At 46.6% G+C, this 22,001-nt stretch overlaps 1 protein-coding gene across 1 annotated transcript in view; it reads right to left on the bottom strand.

Annotated features, from left to right (window-relative positions):
- Positions 1 to 5,341, bottom strand: part of Elovl6 (ELOVL fatty acid elongase 6) — a 52,091-nt gene extending 46,750 nt beyond the window's left edge. Inside the window, exons 1-2 of the mRNA XM_010641599.2 lie at positions 5,089 to 5,341; positions 3,915 to 3,987 (exon numbers count right to left, since the gene is read on the bottom strand). Coding sequence (XP_010639901.1) covers positions 3,915 to 3,987; positions 5,089 to 5,341 — 326 coding nt within the window. The remainder of the gene's footprint in view (positions 1 to 3,914; positions 3,988 to 5,088) is intronic.
- Positions 5,342 to 22,001: the final 16,660 nt, after the last annotated feature.

Below are 22,001 nucleotides of genomic sequence, written 5' to 3'. Positions count from 1 at the left end.
TACTGTGAATAATTCTACAACAAACAAGGGGCCACCTCACACTTAATACAACACCGATAGCAAAGGTGTCAGTGGCATTAGATAAGCGTGGGAACAGCTTGTTTTTTAAACACTGGAATCACAGACAAAATAGGCACTGTCACATGATTACACTATTTTCAATGAATACATCCAACTGCACTGTTTGCTAAATCTCAGTGTTCCGATTTGCTCTAGCGACACTTGATCCTTCGCCCCCTCCTTTGCTGCAGCCGGGAGGCACTGATTCCACTCTAATGAGGACAGCTGAACAAGTTGGACAGGAAGCTGCTGTCTGCGGTGCCTGTCATGGGTTCCCGTGGGGGAACCAGACCAAAACCTGTCAGACAGAGTCCCAGTTGGCTTGTGAGCCTTTTATTCTTATGATTCAGGAGGCTTTCATCTTCATATCTATTTACATCATTTCCACAAAGACTTTTGCTTTACTACCACCAATACCCCCTGAGGCCTTATTACAAGTTTAGAGCCAAGAAAAAGTGATAGGAAGACATCTTGGGAGAACCCCCCCCCTTTTTTTTTTGGTTTTTTGAGACAGGGTCTCACTATGTAGTTGAGACTGACCTGGAACTTCCTATGTAGCCCAGGCTGGTTTTGAACTCACAGTGATCCTCCTGCCTCAGCCTCTGGAGTACTGGGATTACAGGTGTGCGCCACCATGCCTGGCTTGAGAGAAAATTCTTAATGGGGAAAAAAATCCCTCAAGATCCCTCAAGAAACAAGGAAATTAAGAGCACAGCTGCCATTTCTTCTGAAAATGGGAGCTTTGCTTTACTTTTAAAAGTCTCTTTTTACTACTAGGTAGTGAGACAGTAGAACAATTTCTTCATTTGAATGTCAGCTGATGCTTGAGACCTAAGGGATGACTCGGGTTTGTTAAGCACGGGACCCAGGAGATTCTCAACGTCACGGAGCCCATGGTCTTTCACCACAGTTTCAGAAGCAAGGAAAACTGCTTAGGGCATGGAGTGATCTCTGAATCATCATTTCTTTTAAAGTCGGAAGGCTAAGGTGTCTTTGCACATCCCAAGCGTGTCCTCCTCAGGATGTGTGCAAGCTGTGCTGTGTCAAGACAGCAGTCACTCGGCAAACCTGAGCCTCTGCTCACTCTAGTCTCTTTGCTACTTTGCTTATGTGTAAGAATTGAGAGCAGAAATATTCTTCACCTAGCTTTGCTTACTGAGAAAAGGTGTCCTACTAGGAGAAAGAAAAATATAATTTTTTAAAAGGGAGGGTTGACAAGTGTTGATCTGAGGTACATCCTTGAGTTGAAAGTATTTTCTGTACAATGAGGAAATCTAAGTGCCTAAGCACTGTGAAGGTCCTGAACACCACAGGTTCTCACGGGAACATCTTGCTCCAACAGAGACACAAAGCTGCCTCACTCAGAATGCACACCAGGCACTGCAATGAGCCACAAAGAGTGGCTTTCACCCTGCTCAGATTGTTACATTGAGCAATTACTAAATTCAAGAGGTTTTTAAGTGTTCCAGCCATCTGACACACATTTAAACTATTGCAAAAGCCACTGCCCTCACTGTGTAAAGAAACCCAGGAACAGAGCTGGGCACCTTCGCAGAGAATGGTGACCGGGAGGCGGCCGAGGCCGGGTTTGCAGCAGCTGGCCCACCACACGGCTCCTCACCTAGGATGTTAAACTTTCCGCAGTCCCTGCAGCCCTTTCTCCAGCTTCCTGTCACGCGCCTCGTGATTTCTAACATTCAAAAATGCAAGCCACTCTCACTTAGAACCCACTTCTTCCCAAAAAAGCAGTTCTTTCTTTTAAGTCAAATTCGTAAGTCTACTGATTTGTTTTAATAGGGATTGAACAACAGTGAGCAGAAAACCTCAGGCGGACCGACTGCTTAAGAGGTCAGAGTCTCCAGCGAGCACTTCGCCTGCCCAGAGACCCTGCGCGCGTACAGGGACCACTCACTGCTTTTCCATCTAAAATCTGGCGACTTTGTTGTTTGCTGGCGGTGCCGACCGCCCAGCCGATCGCACAGCTGCGGCTTCCTGCTTCACCAACTTCTACAGTTCCATCTTCCTGAAGGACGCTGTTCCCATGCTGTCTGAGCATGGAAACGAATACAGGAAATGTATTGAGAGCACCAGGGAGAAGACACATTGGGAACCGTGCCAGTGAGTGCACAGGAGGACGTGGTCTTTACACTGTGGACACATGGTGTCCGTGCCCGGTTTACTTGCTGATGGGTGGGCCGCAGGCCCCACCTTCTGGACCCTCAGCAGCGTGGACACCGCTTCTGAGATGTCCAGAAGCTCTTGTGTGGCCCAGATGTCCTCCCCTCTGCTCACTCCCGCGGGACTGGCCACAGCTCCCCGAGTTCTGTGCTGCACCCGCGCCTCCCGGGACATAACGCACTGACAGCCCCACCTCCTTCACACGCGCTGTTCTCTGGACCTTGATGCCACTGATGAACTTTGTCCTTTTCGATCTCCGGCTGCTTCTAGGTCAGGCCCACGCCGCCTTCTCATCACCGCTCTGCGTCTTACGGCACAGACACACGCCTCTGGTATCTCTAACACGAGCTGCCTCATCTGCTCTTCCATCAAAGTCCTGCTTATCTTCCAGGGCCTTACGCCACAGTGCTGGCCTTAAGTGGTTCCCTGATATACAAATACTGGATGTTTTAAAAGTGTGCATTTGGGTGTATTTTAAAGGAAAGAAAAAAGCAGTTGGGTTTTTCAGCACATGCCTATAATCCCTACCCTCTGGGAAGCTGAGGCAGGAGAATTTCAAGTCCAGCCTGGGCAACTTAATGAGTACCTTTCTCAAAAAACAAAAAAAAGATACCAGGAGACTAAACAGAGTAACTGATACTCAAGTCATCAGGCTATCTATGAACCTGTGCTTCAAACTCACTGATTCTAAATCTAAACAGTCAAAGCTATGCTATAGTGCCACCCGCTCAGAAGCTGAAGAAGCCCCACAAGTTAGTCTAAGCTCAGATCTACTGGTCATGTTTTTCTGCCATGTGTGACAACACTTCTACTGGGCACCCTTGGGTATGCTGGGAAAGCCCCATCCCATTTCTGGACCCCTGGATGGCCCGAGACCAAGTATTCCACTCTCATGTAAGTGGCTATATAAAGAAAACCACACACAGACAGACAGGTGGGCAGGTATACAGCGAGCCTGGTGCTCTGACCACACGACTGCTCTCCTGATGGCTCGATCTGCCTTTGCCACCCACTGCCACACTTTGGGGCACAGCCTGTGAATGAAGACTGGACGTAAATGAAGTCCAAGCAATGCTCACAGCAGCACAGCGCTTCAGTTCTAAGGAAGACGAGATCGTTTTGCGCAGGATCAGTGCGCGATGGAGACCGAGACGTCTGGCAGGCATAGCAACCGCAGAGGCCAAGCCCTAATGCGTGGGGAGGCGCAGGGCACGGTTCTCCGATGCTGCGCCAGGCGAAGGGACGAGGATGTAGCTCTGTGGACAACACCTGGGCAGCAGGCACCAAGAGCCTGGAAGTATTTTTCCCCTGACCAATTAATTCCACTTCCAGGAGCCTCCTCTGCAGCAGACAACCCCAAATACAGCAAGGGCAGGACGCTCACGGGAGCGCCGCAGGGAGACGCGAACGGAGGCAGTGTGGGCCAGCCCCTCTGCACAGCTGTCAGGGCCGTGTAGAAGGTCTGAGTCACACCACAGCACAGGAAACCATGCCCCCAGCCAGCCCTGCCCATCCACCACAGCTCTCTCCAGGTCCTATGACTGTGTGCACTTCTGTTCTACAGCTTTCATGCACTTAAAACTTGTTTCTCCTAGCTTACTTTAAAACTAAAATTTTACATTGTAAAGTTGTTTAAGAAAGTAAACATATTGTTTTAAAAAGTATAAAATGCTCACCGGTATACCAAGCATTTTGGTGCTGACTGCATGAATATGTGATCACACGATTTTATTCCACATAATTTATACACTGGAAGACATTCCTGCAAACTGACCATCAGTCCACTTACTGGAGCAGCTCTAATCTGGGTTTTTATCCCAGCTGCTCCTTCTCTGTCCTGTGACCTTGGGTAAATAACCTTTTGCCAGCCTTGCTTTCCTTAATGAGAAGACTTCTTGGGCTTGTTGAAAGTCATTGAAATATTGAATCTGACAGCAACTCTCTGATCCTGAATACTCATTCCATGACTGCTACTGCTTATCATAAAAAAAAAATCCTTTATGAAAATGGAACCAAGTTAGTTATGTCTTTGTGGTAAAAGGCATTTCGAATCCCGCTTGGCCACTGTGAAAGTGTCAGTGGTGCAGGACTGCTTGAGTTTGTCAGTGGCCTTTCGTGAGCTCATACATTTAAAATTGCAATAAACAAGCAAAACAATGCAGTCCAGATGTACAGTAAGACTTTTCCTGAAGGCAAGTAATTTTGATATTTCAACTTGAAAATGGAGAGCAGTAATATTGTGAAACAATCTGAGCAGTTTATTCTTACAAAAATCCTCAGTGGAGGACGCAGGTCGTGCCTCTCAAATAACACACGCAGGTCCATGGAACGGAGCTGGAAGTGCTGCTACCCCTAAAAGCAGTGGGTTAGAACAGTAACAGTAACAAGCAGCACTGTGTAAGTCTTCTCAGTGAGGGAGTAAGACTTGTTCCAAGTGCAATATTGCTAAAAGAATTGAAACAAAAAATGTGATGGGTGGACAGATAGCTTTTTTCCCCTGACCAATTTACAGCAAGAAGAAAGGGTCTCTTTGCGATCATTTAATGACTAGATGGCAGAAACGAGTTGAATTTATCCCCTGGCTGACGGCTCTTCAGAGGCCTCTATGTGCGCAGTTATGGCTCTGATGCTATGCATTGCTCTTTCTTTGCACAGGGAACAGCTTCTTATAGTCCAGAGCATTTACGGCGCTCAGCAGTGGAGCCAGCGGGGACGGGAGCCAGACTCGCCCTCCCGAGGAGGTGGAGTAATCCGTGCACTGTGCCCACTATGTGTTGTAAGCTCTGCCTCGGAGGGGCTGTGCAAACACAGACCTTGTTGCAAGGGTATTTAAAGTGCAACCTGACTCACATTCGGGAAACTGGCATCGTTTCTTTGACATCAGCAGATGAGCTCGAAGGGTTCTGATGATTTGGGGTGCGGATGTGGCATGATCATCAGCTAACCCGGGATCCGCCCTCAGGTCCACGCGCTCGGCACAGGCAAAGCCGACTGACCCCCAGCCAGCGCTCCCGCTCTCTGACCCGAAGTACACCTTCACCTTCTGCCCGGCAACAGCTGATGCTCTTAGGCAACCAGCTTTCAACTCCTGCACTCTGCCCATGACCTCCCTTAGATCTTTACGGGGTGGGGTGGGAGTGCTTCCAAGGGGATCTAGGCCACAGGGCGAAAGGGGCTGCAACGACGCAAGGGTTTCCAGCGGTCACTGCCCTGCCAGTGCAGAGGACAGACAGCGTGATCTAAACCCAGCCTGTCAGCCAGCTGGCCGTCCACCCACCCAGTTTTGGGAGGCAGAGATCTGTGGGCCCAGCGGGAGTGGCTGCTCCCGGAGTTTTAATACCAGGAGCAGCCGTTGAGCACCAAAACGCCAATTTCTACTTTGGCAATAGAGCCTTTCCCCTCGACACGCACTCTTTGGCTAGGTCCATTCTGATAGGTAGCCATAAGATTCTCTGCCGGTATTTGACATGGGTAAAACTATGGGCAATGCTCATGGGCTTGGGATTAAGAATCGTATCTGTAACTGTGTGAAAAGGACACACAAGCAGAGTTCTTATCTCAGTGGAACCCAGATGACATGACTCTATTTGGGATTGCATGGATGTGCTGCCTTGGGCAAACTCACTGAAGCTAATCTCTTTGTCCTGTGTTCAGTGAGATTACATGACGTACATCAACAGAAAAGCCATGTCCATAAGGCTCCAGGTCTGCCCCACGCAAGGAAATGCGCGTATAGGCCAGCACAGACAGAAAAACAAATGCTGTATTCCTTTTCAGTTCCAACAATCCTTCTCCACTTTGCTAAGACATTTTATTTTCAAACACTAAGAAATGAGAAGTCTAGGTATTTTTAAAGGCTTTCTTTACCTTGGGCTTTGAGTCTTGGAGTGATATGGACTGCCCATTCAGCAAGTATTAATCACACACTTTCTGTACATCAAGCAGGGGTCTAGGCTCTGGGAGGAAATACATCAGTGAGTAAGAAAGAAAAGTCTGCCCTCGTGGAGGTTCCAAGAAACAGTAAATAGGGAAATTATACAATATTAGAAGATTATGAATGAGTACAGAAGAAAAGAAAAATAAAGCAGCTCAAGGAGAAAGTGGAATGGAAAGTAAGGGACAGATCACATTTTCAAACAGGGTGGCTTACTGAGAAGGTGAATTGAGCAAAAACTAGAGGAGGAGAGGGGAATTGTGTAAGACAGACAGAAGGAGCCAGGGAAAGAACTATACTCAAAGGTAAAATTACCAAATTCTGCCAGTTTTGTCTTGGGAAAATTCGGTATGTGGATACTCATTTGGACATGGGTAATAATTCTGCTTTTCTCAGTAACTCTGCATGCAAATGCCATTGTCTGCATGGTCATAAATATCCTGGAATAAAGACAATTTACAAATTTTTCTAAGTAACCAAGATCTTTTTAAAGGTGTAATTATAAATCTGAGTTACCAATAAACCTCAGGACTTATGAGTTTCTGACCCCACCTCTCGTGAACGAGGTGAGACAGCCTGTCGACAGACAATTAGAAGGTACTACAGTACGGTCTTGACTTAAACCACATTTACTGTAGCCTGGAACTGGAGATAAGCGTACTTAATCTGCCTTCCTAAAGAATGTGCGCATTGTTCCTTCAGGACTTCCTCTCCAAAACCCAAGCCCGAACATGCAAAAGAAAAGGCTGGTTCTTCCAGAAATTGCCAGGATTATTTCTCAATTAGACAGAGTTCGATTTTCTATGTGCACATTAATTCTACTTCATTGGAAATCTGTTTCAGGTCCAAGCAGACAGAGAGCATCATGGTCCCAGACAAGGGCAAAGAAGCAGATCCTCAGTTTATACTCAGCAAGGAAGCAGCACACACAGTGACCTCTGAACACACGTTCCTGTGAGTGTGTGCACCAGGGAGCAGGGCCTAAGGGCTCTGCAGGAATCAGCACTTTCAGAAGAAGGCAAAGGGACTGATAAGGTTTGACTTCAATCTAAATAAGAAGTGGATTTTGAGAAAAGTATACACTTCGGCACCTACCTACTTCTATTTTAAAAAAAAATTAAGCCTGTTACTCTAGGGCTTCTGGGGGATGAGACAGTTTTTAAATTTCCAAATGAGTAGTAATGTGACACAAATTATTACACGATCCCAAATTTTAAGAGCCATTAAGTAGATATATAAACTTTCCAAAAAAAAAAAAAAATGAGATGTAGTTGCTTCTTTAAAAACCCAAAGCATTAAAAAAAAAACTGTATGTCCTCATATGTTATGAAAATATATTCATATCTTTACAGCACTCAAAGGACCACATATAAAAAAGGATAGATAAAATTAATTTTCTTTATCACTCTATTAAAAAGACACTGAGTTTCACATATGAGAAAGGAGTTAAAGTTAAAGATGAAATCAGCACATTCCATGATTCTGTATTGAGCTGCTTTATCGATCCTAGACTGCTACCTGTTGGTCTTTACATTATTTCTAGCCTAACATAATCCTAATCAATACCCCACTGAAACTTTTTTGAGTAGCAGAGATCAAGTCCGGTTGCTGCTCACAGCGTGTCGAATTCTTCGGTGGTTTCACAACATGGGCAAGAACCAAGAAGCCCAGACCTTGAAAACATAAATACCTGTGTGGCGGGAGCCTGTGTAACCTCCTTCTGTAAAGACACTGAGCTCCTGGTCTCGGGCAGACAGCAGGGAAACAAACAAGACCTCTCCACACACTTCCCTGGCATGTGGGCTGTAATTGTTCTCATTTAGTTACGCGTGACTGGCCAAGTATTAAACATGACTTGAGTCCGAGATGCTCAAGCAGAACCAACACAGTGGCCCAAGGGGAAACATCTCCTAGAAAAAGTGCAGGTCAAAATGTTCGCTGAGGTAACATGGTCATGAGCAGCGCACAAACCAACCAGAAAGTCTCCGGTCTACACGCAGCCGGGGACTAACACAACAGCTCAGGAATCCACCAGGGAACTGAAGGCTGCAGGGGTGCGGCTCGTCTGGGGGGCTCCAGGGCTTCCCGACTGCTTTCTATTGCAGGTTATTTACACCGGTGCTGCCTGTAAGTTTGACACAGTTCAGCACAGCCCCATCTAACTCGGCTCATACACAGAAGTCCCAGCAGCAGGGTTTCATTTTGGGGGTTGGGTTTGGTTGTTTTGTTTAAATGTAACAGACGGCTCCGTGGTACAGTGCCTGCCTGATTTGTCAAGTCCTGGGTTCAATCTCAGTACCACAAAAAGTAAAACGAAACTCAGATGCGTCTATTGCTAGGGAGCACCTAAGCCAGGCGCGCTCACCCTGCTCAGGACCCCACCTCCGACCTTGCTTCGCCCCTGGATTCAGGCCAAGAATGGACTGTTTTGTGCCATGATTCTAATTTACATCGAGGGAAGCTGAGTTCAGAGAATTTGTTTGTTTGTGTTGCTCAAACTTGGCCGCTGGCCTCCCAAGCTCTGCTTTATGTTAGAACAGACAGACGATCTTTTCTTTACAGAACAAAACGATCTCTTTCATAACCATGATGGGGAGTTCAAATGATCAGTAACAATCTAAATCCACAGTGCATGTGAATGCAAAAAAGTATGATGCCAGGGCTCCGGCTAATTCAGTTGCTTATTCTAAAACATTTATTGAATATCTAAATGTTCTATATTAATATTTATTGATCAAAATTACCACGGGAATCTATTTTTTTCAAAACACATAAATTCTGATTCTGTAGGTCCTGTGGGAGTGGGGAGAATCTGCAAGTATGATTTTTTTGGAGACGGTCTCGATATGTAGTCCAGGCCGGGCTTGAACACTATGTAGCCCAGGCTGGCCTCAAACTCACATAGATTCTCCTGCCTCAGCCTCCCAAGTGCTAGGATTACAAGTGTGTACCACCACACTCATCTTGAGACCAGAAACATTAACAAGAGCCAAAAAAAGCTGATGGTCCCAGGAGGACCCAAGGTTCACACTTAGAGAAACACTGGAGTGCACTGTTCTAAATCTCAGAAGCCCAACTGTCAAATCACTTACACTAGCGAGATAGCACGTACACAAAAGTATATCCAGCAATCTATAAACATCCACAGCGTCTACAGATGCCCAGCTTTGAGGAACAGCTGGAGAAGAAGAGAAGAGGTGCCCAGGGAGGGGTGGCAGGCATAGCCTCCCATGCGGCACGGCAGGGTCTGAGGGACCAGGCCCTGGGCTAGAGGAGCTGGAATCGAGGGTGCAGGATGAAGAGGCAGCTGTGTCCCCAGAAGGCACCGTAAGTCCTGCAGTCCTGAGCAAGGAATGTGGCAGACAAGGTCCCCGGGAGAACCTGGGAGGAGGTGGGAAGGGCGCCGGGGACCTGGGGCGGACAGGAAAGGCGCCTGCGTGGTGGGGAGGGACGAGCAGCGAGAGATTCCCGCAGGGCAAACAGCTGTCCACCGAAGTGGAATCCGAGGCCGCAGCGGCAGACTCCTCAGGGCGACGAAAGGAGAAGCCAACGTCCTGGGCTTCTCTGCCTGCCCTGGTAGCTGGGTTGTGCGGTGAGTGTGAGAAGAGGGGAAGACCCGCCGCTGTGGGCTGAAAAGAAACCACCTCCAACATGCTATTTCAGTGTCCAAATGAATGAAGACAGCACGAAAATTAAACTCACCAAACCAAACCAATTCTAGGTTCTGCCTGTGATTTATAAAAACAGCTCAGTCCTTATTTAGCTAAGTGGTGATCAAATGTCTGTCTCTTAAATTACTCCCAGAATGTAACCTCAGAACATCCACATGACAATTTTTAGAAAGCCTGGTCATACACCTTTAGAAAAACAGAAGTGATAAGAACATGAGACTCGGGCAGTAGACCCTATGATTATTCCATTTCCCTGTTTGATTGCTGAATAAGTATGTGGGCATTTTGTAATCTGTGGACAAGTGTGAGGTGGAAGGGACCCTCAACCTTGGAGCCCACATCCTACCAGGAGACAGTCAAGGACACAGAGCCGCTAGGGTCCGTGCCAGCGGAAAGCACTGTGCGCCCAAAGCAAGCAGACAGAGAAGCAGGGTTTCACTCGTGAGGTGGACACGAAGCCCCCACATACCATGATTTGAACACAGCTGGTGGAAGTGAAAAGAGAAAGTATTCGGCTTGACTGGTGAGACCTGACCCTGGCCCAGGACACGGTCTCCTTTCAAAATTCCATCACCATCAGCCATCGGCCACCAACGAAGACAAAGCCGAAAGCCCTTCCCTGCCTTCGACGGCGACTGCCGATATAGAAAAGGAATAGGATGGTAGAAAGGAGGCAGGGAAATCAGTTTTAAAGAAAAGAACTGCAGCTTCAGGAAACTCATTTAAAAAATTCCCTAAGGGGCTTGCAGATGCCCTGAGCCTATAAGTCGGGGTGCATTTTTCCTGCAAGCTGAGGCAGTGCTGTGCGGCTGGTGGATCGCTAAGCTTCGACCTCCTGCAGAGGGTGTGTATCTGAGGGGTCAGCCCAGGTGGTGGGGGTCACACGGACTCCATCACCAGCTTGAGGACCCCGAGAGCACGTGAACCCCCACACCTGGGATGCTCTCCTGAGGGTGTGCAGCTCATTCTCTGAAGGCGCAGGTCTTCACTTCTGCCTAGGAAACTTCCTGATGCATCTCAGGGACGTGTTCGGAGGTGTTTTTCCACGGCAGGAGGTTAACTTCACCCAGTGGGGAGTGTGCCTGAAGCTACCATCTCCTCTTTGGGGGATCTCCTTGGACTCTAACCAGTGGATCTGGGGGCAGATGTCACTCCCACACCTACTAGCTGTTAGATATGCCAAGTCTGTGTCCCTCGAGGCTGAAGAATGAATTCTAAGGAACAATGGAGGCTAGGAGTAGGAAAATGCGCTGGGGAACAGGAAGGAGGACAAGCAGTGAGGAACAGAATGAGGAACAAGAGCATCTCCTGAGGGACAGGAGGGCTGCTGAATGGGCTGCCACGGAGCTCACCTCTCAAAGGAAGCTTTACAGAGCTAAGAAGCAAGGGGTGGGCACAACGGGGATAAAAAGTATAATCAACCAATAAGGTTAAAGTACAGTAGGCTCAGGTAACATCGACCCAACAGTAACAAGGGCCTAAGGATGACACATTCGCCTTGGTCTACAGTCTGTAGTCTTCAATCTTCTTGGAATCAGTGGTCTTTTCTCAGTGTGTGGAGGAGGACAGACCACTCCCAGGGAGATGATGGTCCACCTCTATGGAAAGCCCACACAGGTGCTGCCAATGATCTCCAGCTTCTGTTCATGCCTTGGGGAAGGGTGCAAATTGGCCATCGTGACTTTAGCTCTCAGATCGCCTCCAGACACAGCTTCGTATGTTCTCATCCTCCACACTGACTGGGGGCCCAGTCCCGTCTGACCACCTACAATATTCCCACCTAACTTAGCTTCCTCTGTCAGTGACACTATGGCCCAGGGAAGAGCACAACCAGGCCTGAGAAGGACGTTGTTAGACTGATGATGAGCCATCTGTCGACGAGATTACCACAGCTGCAAGAAAGCCGGTCCTTTGCTAGGACAGGTACCTGGCAGGCCTAAGCGGGACACTGGGAAGAGCGACACCGGAGAATGAAGGAGGGGAGCCACTGGCTAGGTGAGGTCTGCCTGGAGAAGGAAGATCATCCCACGTGGCAGACCCATTTCAGATCTGAAAGGGACGAGTGAGAAATAGGACAACAGAGTCGGGAACGGAATAGGGAAGGGCTCTGCCTTCCAGGCGACAGAGGCGAGGCCTCCCTTTTCATTTACATCATGAGTAGATCTAGAGAGCAGAAGCTGGGGCACTGCTCCGTGAGGTGTGCGTGACACTGGCTGAAGATGACAGCGTCGCCTCACGGCCAGGTGGAGTCTTGAACAGTAATCCACGCAGTGTAACCGAGTACACCTGTGCCGGGTCCAGGCCTGCCCCACTTGGGCCCTGTCACAGAACCCTGAAGATTTGAAGCGGATTTGCCTTCCTGTCGTCATGCCAACTCCTCCACGGGTGTGACATTCACAGACAAGGGAAAGCACCTGCGCTGCACCTCGCTGAGGAGATGGCCAAGACATTAGTGGAGCTTGGGGTTCAAACTGACGACTTCAAAGCCTCAAGGTCGGCGACTTGGGGAGGAAAAATGGCAACTGACTTGGCAGATCTGAGAAGCGTCAGAAATCCACAAAGATGAAGTCCGGGAAGGACAGTTACAGGGCAGCAGCTAGTAACCTGGGGACCAAAGGAAGACCCTGAAAACTTAAAAATGGCTAAACTCAAGTGGCCCGCCTGGGGGAGAGCAGCTCCCCTGGCTCCCCCTTCCTGCCTTCTAATCAGCCTCGCTGAGGCTGCCTGGCAGGGGGATGATGCAAACCCCACTTGCAGGCCAGCAGCACAGGTCATTTCATGTTTATAAAGACACAAGATAGAAGGACTGGGGAGGCAGAGGCTGGGAAATGTAGGATGAGGTTTCCAAAACTTACTTCTACCTTCATTAACGTTCCAGTGAATTCACATGGTGAGCCCGTGTGAGTCCTGCAGGAAAATGAATTTTTTCCTTTAAACTTAGCTATGTGGTGGGAACTTTGAGGGTCGCCTGGAGTTTAACATGAAAGATTTCTGCAGTGGGCTCCTTACAGCATTAACCATGGAGACCTCACATACATAAGCTGAAACATCCCTGTCTGGGAAACACTTCTGGTTCTATTATGCCCCATCTTAGGATTCTAAACATTTGAAATTCTAGGTATTATTTCAGCCTCAATTTACTAGATACTTTTCCCAAGTCTCCAGTTTACATTCTGATGTATGAATGTCTCCAGTGTCTTCTCTGCAACTAGGTATGGCCAGGTAGGAATAAGCACGTAAGTGAAATGCTGGATCAACCATAGAGTGTTCAGGGCCACACTGACAGTTCTTCTGAGTAAAATTCCCACAGCTATAGGTCTGTCTTTACTGAGATACCCACTCTACAATAAATGTCATGTTTACAACTTCAGAAACACATCGAGGGAGGAAACAAAGAAAATTCATCCTCCTCTCAGCAAAGCTGGGACTGATTACATATCCAACTGACAAGTATAACCACCTAAATTAAGAAATATCAATGCTCTGTAGAAACAGAATTAAAGGCTGGTTTTCCCCTGATTTATGAACATGGACATTCCTCAGTTAGTGACCAAGTTCAGTTTCCTGCGACTATGTTGTTAATTGGATTGGTCATTAAATGAGCAACTGTGTAGTGTATGTTACAATGTTCAGAACTCAAAGGCCACTCCAACTTGATGACTCTGCTTTTACTGTATTTGCACAACTCTCCCATGAAGTACTGTAATGTGTAATAAGACATAAAACTCAGTACTATGCAATGAGCAAACGTTCCCACTCTGTATAAACAAGGTGTACCATCACCAGGTGTGCTGGCGCATGCCTGTGATCCCAGCACTCAGGATCTGAGTGCTGGGACAGGAGGATCACTGCAAGTTCAAAACCAGCCTAGGGCTACACGGTGAGTTCAAGACCAGCCTTAACTATGTAGCGAGAGTCTGATCAATATATAAATAAAATAAACACGGTGTACTGCACAAAACAAAGACATCGAGCCTCTGTCAACAATATGTACAGCACTGTTCAAAAAGCAAGGCAGTGCATCAGAGCGGGAGCTCATAGGTCTGCATGGTACACCGGGGTTGTAAGTCGAAGCAGTCATCAGACAGGTGGTTAAGCAAGGAATACCTGTGCTGTCTTTACCCGAAAGAACCCATTCTGCAGATCTGCCAGCTGCCCTCGACTGTGCCCGCTGAAACCCAGGGCCACCGTGCAGCGGCACAAGCTGAACCGATCACTGACCCCTGCTCTGTAATTTCTTTGAAAAGTTGTTGAGATCAGATTAGGAGAAACTTCGCAAATGACTGACAACAGGGCCACGTCCACCTCTGCGTGTGAGCTAACAGAGCAGGGAGGAGTGACAGGAACGTGCATCATGCCATGCGCAGGGGCTCACAGGATCTTCCACTAGCATTGCCTGAAGTCCCTGACTGCCCAGTCTGAGGCAAATTCGGGGAGCAGCACAACTGGCTGTGGGCTGACGGGTGCCCCGCACACCTGGTCGTCTTCCTGGGCTCCCCCTTTTGTGCAATTCAAAGCCAGAAGTTCGCACACGCGGTTAACTGATGATGACAGCGCCCCACGTACCACACGCCCGTCAAGCTCAGGAGATGAACTCACTGCCTCGTACGGATGAGAAGATACTGGCTCAAGAAGACTTGAGGACATGGCTGACAACCTGCCCACCTGCCTCCAAGGTCTAACTCCGTCTTCTACCCCAGCCTCTGGCCAAGTCATCACAGAGATGCATCAGGCAGGTCTCCTCCTATTGCTCAGGCTTGTAAAGAGCAACGGGCCTTTGCAGCGACACAACACATCCTGCGCTCACCACGGATCTCAACTCACTAACGAACGAGCCATTTTGAAAACATTTTTATTTGATAAAACTCATCTATTAAACACCACTCAAACGGCAGTGCTTTCCTTGTGGCTGCATGGCGGTAAAACCCGCTGGTAACAAGTTTGTGGATCCGTGGGAACAAAGTTCTCGATGCCTCCTTATTCCACAAGTTCCTGGGTGAGGAGCACCACGTTGTCCCACTAACGAGGACGGACTGAGCGGAAACCACGGTAACCCACTGCAGTGTATGAAAGAAAACTAAACAGAAGGCTGAGAAAGACTGTGGCAGGGAGGGGCTCTTTCAGTTGGAGGGGGAGAAGGTCTCTGCAAGGAGATGACAAATAAATTGGCATCACAAAAATTTATTAAGAGCCCAGCTGGGAAGAGTGGAGCAGGGAACATTCCAGAAGAAAGAACTGTGTCCCGGAGAATTGCAGCTTGGTTTTTATCTAGAGCTGAGGAATGATCTTCGTGTGGGCACAGCATAGAGGGGCAGGGATGTCCAGAGGCCAGACTGGAGTCTGAGGCTGCCATCTCCGGCCCCAGCCAGCCATGACCAGAACACCTGAGCTGCAATCACTACCAGACTCGAAGAAAAAAAGTCGATCCATCCTTAGAAAGGTTGCATTAAGTTAAATTATATATAATTCTAGTTTTTGATAGACACACGGATGGATATACAGATGAGATGTAATCAAAACATACAATGAATGTTCATACTCTTAAAATTATTACAGTAAAAGATACGTTGCCATTGGTCCCCCCAAAATACCACCCTTGACTTTGAACACGTACAGGTAGCCTGTGGCTGTTGCTGCAGCAGTTCTGTAACTGCTCTTTTGTAAGCGTCTTTAGGAGGTGAGATCAAAACCACAGTGAAAGCTGCTGCTGACAGCATTACTGTGTCCTCATCCTTATTCACCGGGTCGGGCACCATGTCTTCTGGCTTTTCTTCCCCGAAGCCAAGATGACCATGAAAGGGAAATGTTTTAAATCAATTAAGAACACGGAGGCTGCCACGACAGCTCAACTAAAGACACTCATGAAAGAGGTCTCCAGAGCTGCTGCAGGAAGTGGCCAGAAAAATGGGATAAGTGTGCCTGGAGTGAAGGAGTTCTGGAAGTTGGGGTAATCCTTTTATGCCTAGCTTCCATTTCTGGAATGCCCGTAACAACAGAACATCATACAGTTTTTTTCTTTTCCAATTCTTTGTTCTGTACATTTTTCTAGGTAACATACATACATTTCATGCAAAAAATCAAAAAATGGAAATCTTTGGCATAAATGGGTAATGGCAATGTATCATCTTTTACTGCAATACGCTTTTTACAAGAAACATTCACTGTACTTTTTAATCGTATCTCGTATCTTTAGTATTAAGAAAAAAAATATTTAAAGGATATTAAAAGCATCTCCCAGGACTGGAAGGTAGGACAACTTCCACTTCAGATTTTAAGAAAAGATGAGATTAAGAGTGACTCACATTTTTGTGGATGTGTATTTCTTAAATTAAGAAAAAAACCAACGAAATGAGGAAAGTCTTTTTCTTCTATACAAGCTGATTTTAAGCAGAATTTCAGCTGTTTACATTTAGAGAGTTAAAAAAATCAAATCTAAGAAATGTTCCCTGAAACAGAGCCCAACACAATTTTATATGAGTAAGAACTGGATACATTTCCTTCCACTTGGGACTCCGTCTGTCAATATTTTACTGTGCAGAGATGGCCAGACACATGCAGATACAGACAATCACAGTGCCCTGGTGACATTCCTTCACTTTTTCAGATCTCCTTTATTTCCACAGCAGTGTTGCCTGTTCAAGATGACCCTTCTGTGCTTACGTATACTTTTTAAAAGAATAACCATGCACATCAAAAACTTTCCCCCAGCCAGGACTTTCCCCCTGTTTATGTGTACTTATTTGTCTCTTTCTGGAAGTGGTTTGGAAGCAAAGAGAGCACTGGAAAGGGGGCACTATTCTTCCAATGAAAACAATGTTTCGACTTATCATTTTAAAGCAGAAGTGAGCTTTGTTTGTCTAAGTTTCTCACAACCCTAACCTAGCTGGACCACCTTTTCCCAAGTCCACCTTAACCTTAATTGAGCAGGTAAAAATAGCTCTTATGGTTTCTATCAAGATGATCTCCAAGGCCTCGTGCACTCATAGCTGGGGCTTCTGGAGCATGATTGGAGAGTGGGAACATGACACTTTCCAGGGGATCAGTCCACTGATGCGTTCACAGCAAATCTGTGATGATAGGAGGACGTGGGTCATAGGCATCGTGGTCTGGAAAATTCTGTCTTCCTCCCTTCTTCCTTGATCCTTCTCTCCCTGCGTCCTGCCGCCATATCATGGGCTATTTCTCCTCTGCCATGGCAACCTGCCTGGGAGCCAGCTGACTATGGATTGAAATCTCTATAAATTGTGAGCCAAAATAAACTTCTTTAAATTCTGAGTGTCAGGTATAGCATCTCTGCAAGACAGTATCTAACATAACTGAATAATCACCATCATTACCAAGTCTTTCCGCCAAAGAATCTCAAGTTTCCCTATCTGGTTAAAAAGTGTTTTGAAATCCCAGGGTTTGAGTTGCCTCTTCTGTCCCATGGCTCCCTTCCCTACCACAGCACCTTGCCTAACCTGTCCCAGTAAGACCGCAGGCTGCATGTGTCCTGGCCCCTTGGCATTCTGCCTGCTCCCGCTGTGGGGAAGGCCTGTGACTTCCCTCGGGCCTGGCAGTGCTCATTATCTTGGAGAACGGCACGGTGATGAATGAGCTTCTTAGGCTGCTGCTAGCTTTGCAATGTTATTTCTGCATCATTTGGAAGACAGACAGGGATATGATCTTTCTGTAAGCCCCAAATCTGAATTTGTATTTCACAGAAGAGTGGAAAAGTTGGGACTTTTTATTATTAGCGTTCTGTTTTCACCAGAAGACAAAGCCAGGAGAAGTCCATACTCCGTCGGTTTCTGAAGCTGCAATGGCCGGCGTCCATTCTCTGTCAGTCTCCACCACTCTCTATAATGAACAGCCGTGGAAAAGAACTAATGCTGTCTCTGAGGATCTATTTCTTTTCAACTTTTTGAATGAGTTAGTTTCTCAATGCGGGGACAAAACGCCAACCACTTGGAACTTAAAAGGAGGGGGGGTTTATTTTGGCTAATGGTTACAGTCCTTGTCAGCTGGCTCTAGGGCAGGAATGGCAGGCAGAGGAAAGGTGCTTCTGGTCAGGGTGGCCAGGAAGCAGAGTGAAGGGAGTGGTAGGGAGGGAGATGCATCCTCCCAGGTCATGCCCCAGTGACCTGCCTCCTAGCAGCAAGTCAGCCCTTTTGCTCCCGTGGCCCAATCCTCTTCCTGAAGTAAGAGTGTGCATGAGGCCTTCGGAGGAGTCTCCATATGAAGCATAAATTACACCCTGACCTCCAAAAGACCCATGAGTATCTCTTTATACAAGCAAAACGTGTTTAGACCATCTCTAAGAGTCACTAAAGTCTTAACAGTTTCAGCATTGCTGAAAAGTTCAACTCCAAAGCCTTCTCTGAGAATCAAGGTAAACTTTAAGCTGCGAGCCTCTGAAAATTAAAAAGAAAGTTAAACACTGCTGGTAAACAATGGCAAAAGCCAAAGGGAGAACTAGGGTACAGAAAGAAATCAGATCAAAGCAAGCTTGAAACCTTGTAGGGCAAACATTCAATCCCATTGTTACATGTCCAGCGCCCAGGGCAAAGTGAGGCAAGATGTGATCTCCAAATTACATGGCTGTCCCCTTTCTCAAGATGGCTTTGCTCACTACCTCTGGTTTTCCTCACAGAATGTTCTAGGTTCCCGGCTTCTCCAACTGCCTGGAGTCTCCACTGCACTTCTGGCTTCACTCAAACAGTTTCATACACTGTGCTCTCAAGGTCACACTACCTGGCATTTCAGGCCTGCTGAGATTTGGGTAAAAGTCTCCCTGGCCTCACAACTCTTGCATTCTGCATGCCTATAAAACCAGCACCACCAAGATGATGCCAAGACCAGCCACCAGCGCCAGCAGTAGCTGGGTCCCCTTGGATCATAGCTGCAGAGGCCTCTTGAGTGTCTGGGTGGTTGAGTACTGTGAATTGAATCCTAAAGAACCAATTTCCTAACCAGTCCTTCTGCAGCAAGGTGCCCTGGGGCTGCCTACTGAAAACAAAATCTTTTATTTTTATACCTCTTAGCCTGCAAAGGGTAAAGTCTGACTGACAATGGACTCCTTATTCCCAACTGAAACTTCCAGAGCCTGGTTTTTACCATCTGCATTTTTTATCAGCATTCTGATCTTCTGAGCTATGACCATAATCTTCTGTCAAGCTTAGCTTATAGTATTCCAGGGCTTTTCTAGCTGGCAATTCCAAACCTTTCTGAACTCCTCCCGTGTCCTAGTTCTAAAGGCATGCAAAGCTCAGACAGTCACAGCAACAGCCCAGCACTTGGTACCAAACTTGTTCTTCCTGAGATACAATACCTGACACCCACAACTTAGAAGAGGTTTATTTCGGCTCACTGCTTCAATTCTATGGTCTGCTGGCTCCAGGACAGAAATAGCAGGAGCCAGTGGCAGAGAGCTGCTCATTTCATGGCAGCCAGGAAGCAGAAATGGAAGGCAGGAGCTGGGGAGGGAAGGGCCCCTTCCAGTCATGGCCCTAGGGACCCACCATTTCCAATCAGGCCCCACCACCTAACTCTACGTTCAGCTATAGCTTTCCCACAACCCGGCCACCTTCCCAAAAGCCCTACCTCTGAGTACATGAGCCCTTTGAGGGACATTCTCCATTTGAACCAAAACAAATGGTTCTTGCCTTCAACTCTAAGTACTTCTTAATTGTAACCAAGAGATTATTTTTTATGAGTTCTTAAAGTTAGGAAGAGAAATTTAAAGTTTGAGCAAAGTCTGAGCAATATTAAGCTTTTTCCTTGCCCAAATGTCTTCAATGACTAGGTTTTAATTGCAACCAAGAGTAACTTTTAAAATGAAAACACTACAGTCCTCAAGAAATATGTAAAGTTTAACAAAATCTGAACAGTATCGCGTATATCCTGTAGTGAACCACAAAGATGACCTCTTGGTTATGACACTGTAAAAGCAGCAGGAGCAACAGAGAACTTTCCAAGGCTAGTACTCTGATGCTGTTTCATTGTGAGCTAAACAGATAACAGGGAAGAGACATTTAATGACTTCAAAGATTATAATAGTAACATCCCTCTCTGGTTCTGGGAAGAATGTAAACAAAGCCAGAGTTCTCTTTCTGAAGCAAGACTCTGGGGTCTAGTTGAAAAGCTTACAATTTAGTATGGACAAGCTAGCCACCCACACTCAATTCTCTTATTCTCAATTTACAGACTGTTAAAATACCTACAGAGGATCCTGATTTTAGTAGTGTCCCAGGATTACAGAAAACTTGTCTGTTCGCTAGAAATTAACAGGGTCAATCTTGCTCCCATTCTAAATAAAATTTACAAACACTGCTGACATCCTCATCTGGAAAACCTGCCTGAGTTGTGGAATTACTGTCACTTGGTGGAATTTGTCTACTTGTTTTGTCTCCCCAAGGAACTTCCGGAAGTACATTTAATCGGACCGATTAATGGACTAATGTCCAAAGCTCCAAAAAGTTCCAACTCTTGTTCACCTTGATAAGCAGACTGGTTCTTCCTTCTCTAGGTGAGCACGATTACTGAGCCTAGTGAGTTCCTTCTCTTATCATTTAGTGTCTCTTGGCTGGGAGCACTGTAGGCTACATTGCCGTTTTTCTTCAATTATCATCCATCCTATAACAAACCAATCCTTCAATACAATTAATCTTCTAATTGTGATTTTACCTCTTTGAAAAGTTATTAATTACACAACTTCTAAAATTTTCTTATGCCTTGCTGATTATTCCCTATACAGATTCCTTCCTAACCCTCTTAGCATACACAGAATGGCTAATCCCTCTGCCAAGTTCTTAGATCCTTCCATCTAACACGTAAAAGCTAATCACTTAACTGTCTACCATGTAGGAACTGTGAGTACAATTTTTTTTTTGAGAGAGAGAGTTTTGCTGCGTATTCCAGGCTAGTCATATACCCACAGTGTAGCCCAGGCTGCCCTCAATGTCTTGTTGATCCTCCTGCCTCAGCCTCATGAATTCTGGGATTACAGGCATGCACCACCATGCCCAGCGACATATAATTTCTTCTAAAATTGTGAAGAACATCAAATTCCTGACCCCAGCGTTGACAAGGAAAACAACTTCTCCAACACTGCAAGTTATCAATGGTCAGGCTCTAATGTCAGCTGTAATACACAGAAGCCAGACTTCTGTGCTGCTTGTTTATCTTTAGAATGAACTTCTAGATTTACCAATTATTTCATAAGTTCAATTTTTAAATAATCCTTTGTTAAACTTCTAGAATAAATGCAAAAAAGGTTAAGAAAAAAACCTCAGTTGGTGTAGAAATAACCCATCCGAAGAAATATCTTAGGATGCCGAGCTTCTCAAAGGGTGGCGGAAACCAGTACATTTGAGGCCAGCCTGGGCTCTGTGAGTGTACCGCCTGCCTGAACCACTCAGATCCCATCTTAAAAAAATAATCCTTATTTCTGCATAGAAAAAAAGAGCTACATTTCCCAGGGCTTCCCAGGACATTTAGATGCACACAGAAGTTTGAGCGATACTACATCAGAAAATTAGTTTCCTATCAAGAAAATACTAACGAGAAGGTCGTTAACTAAATTTCACATGAGAAGGGTGGTTTTGGTGGAAATTTGAGCCAAGGACTGACAAAGCAACTTCAAGGCCCAAAGTCTGTACGTGTCATTCTCTGCATCCCAGTGACTAAGGATACGCGGCCTGTCACCTCCTGTCACAGCTGAAGAAACGCGCAGGTCTAGGTGGGTCCCTGTGTTCTGGTGGAATCACAATCAGTAATACCTAGGCAGGTGCTTTACAGGAAAGGGAGCGCTGCGGGAATGGTACCAAACATCCCAAACGCTGGGAAGAGCATCTTTCACTGTAGACCCACCAACCTGGCCCTACGTAGTAAAACACTACTCAAATTGTAATGGCTTCACCTATTCTCAATTTTCTGACAATGAAGGCTCACATTTTACATAAATGCCATTTTCCTTAGAGATAGTGAATAACCCCAGGGCTCAGATGAGCCTTCAGAGCAGGGGTGACTCGGGGGCGGAGCTCAGCACTCACTTAGGCCTCCTCACTCCGGTTTCCATGGTACTGATCTGCACAGAGCATCCGGGGATCCATCGGCCGGGCTGGGTGCAGCCAGCAGGTCCTGCAGTTAGGGTGCCACGGTGGCCAATGAAAACACAA

This window comes from Fukomys damarensis, unplaced genomic scaffold (genome assembly GCF_012274545.1).
Source record: "Fukomys damarensis isolate Sample0158 unplaced genomic scaffold, DMR_v1.0_HiC HiC_scaffold_25, whole genome shotgun sequence".
In the NCBI taxonomy this organism is placed as follows: domain Eukaryota; kingdom Metazoa; phylum Chordata; class Mammalia; order Rodentia; family Bathyergidae; genus Fukomys; species Fukomys damarensis.
This window is presented reverse-complemented; position numbering and strand designations above follow the sequence as displayed.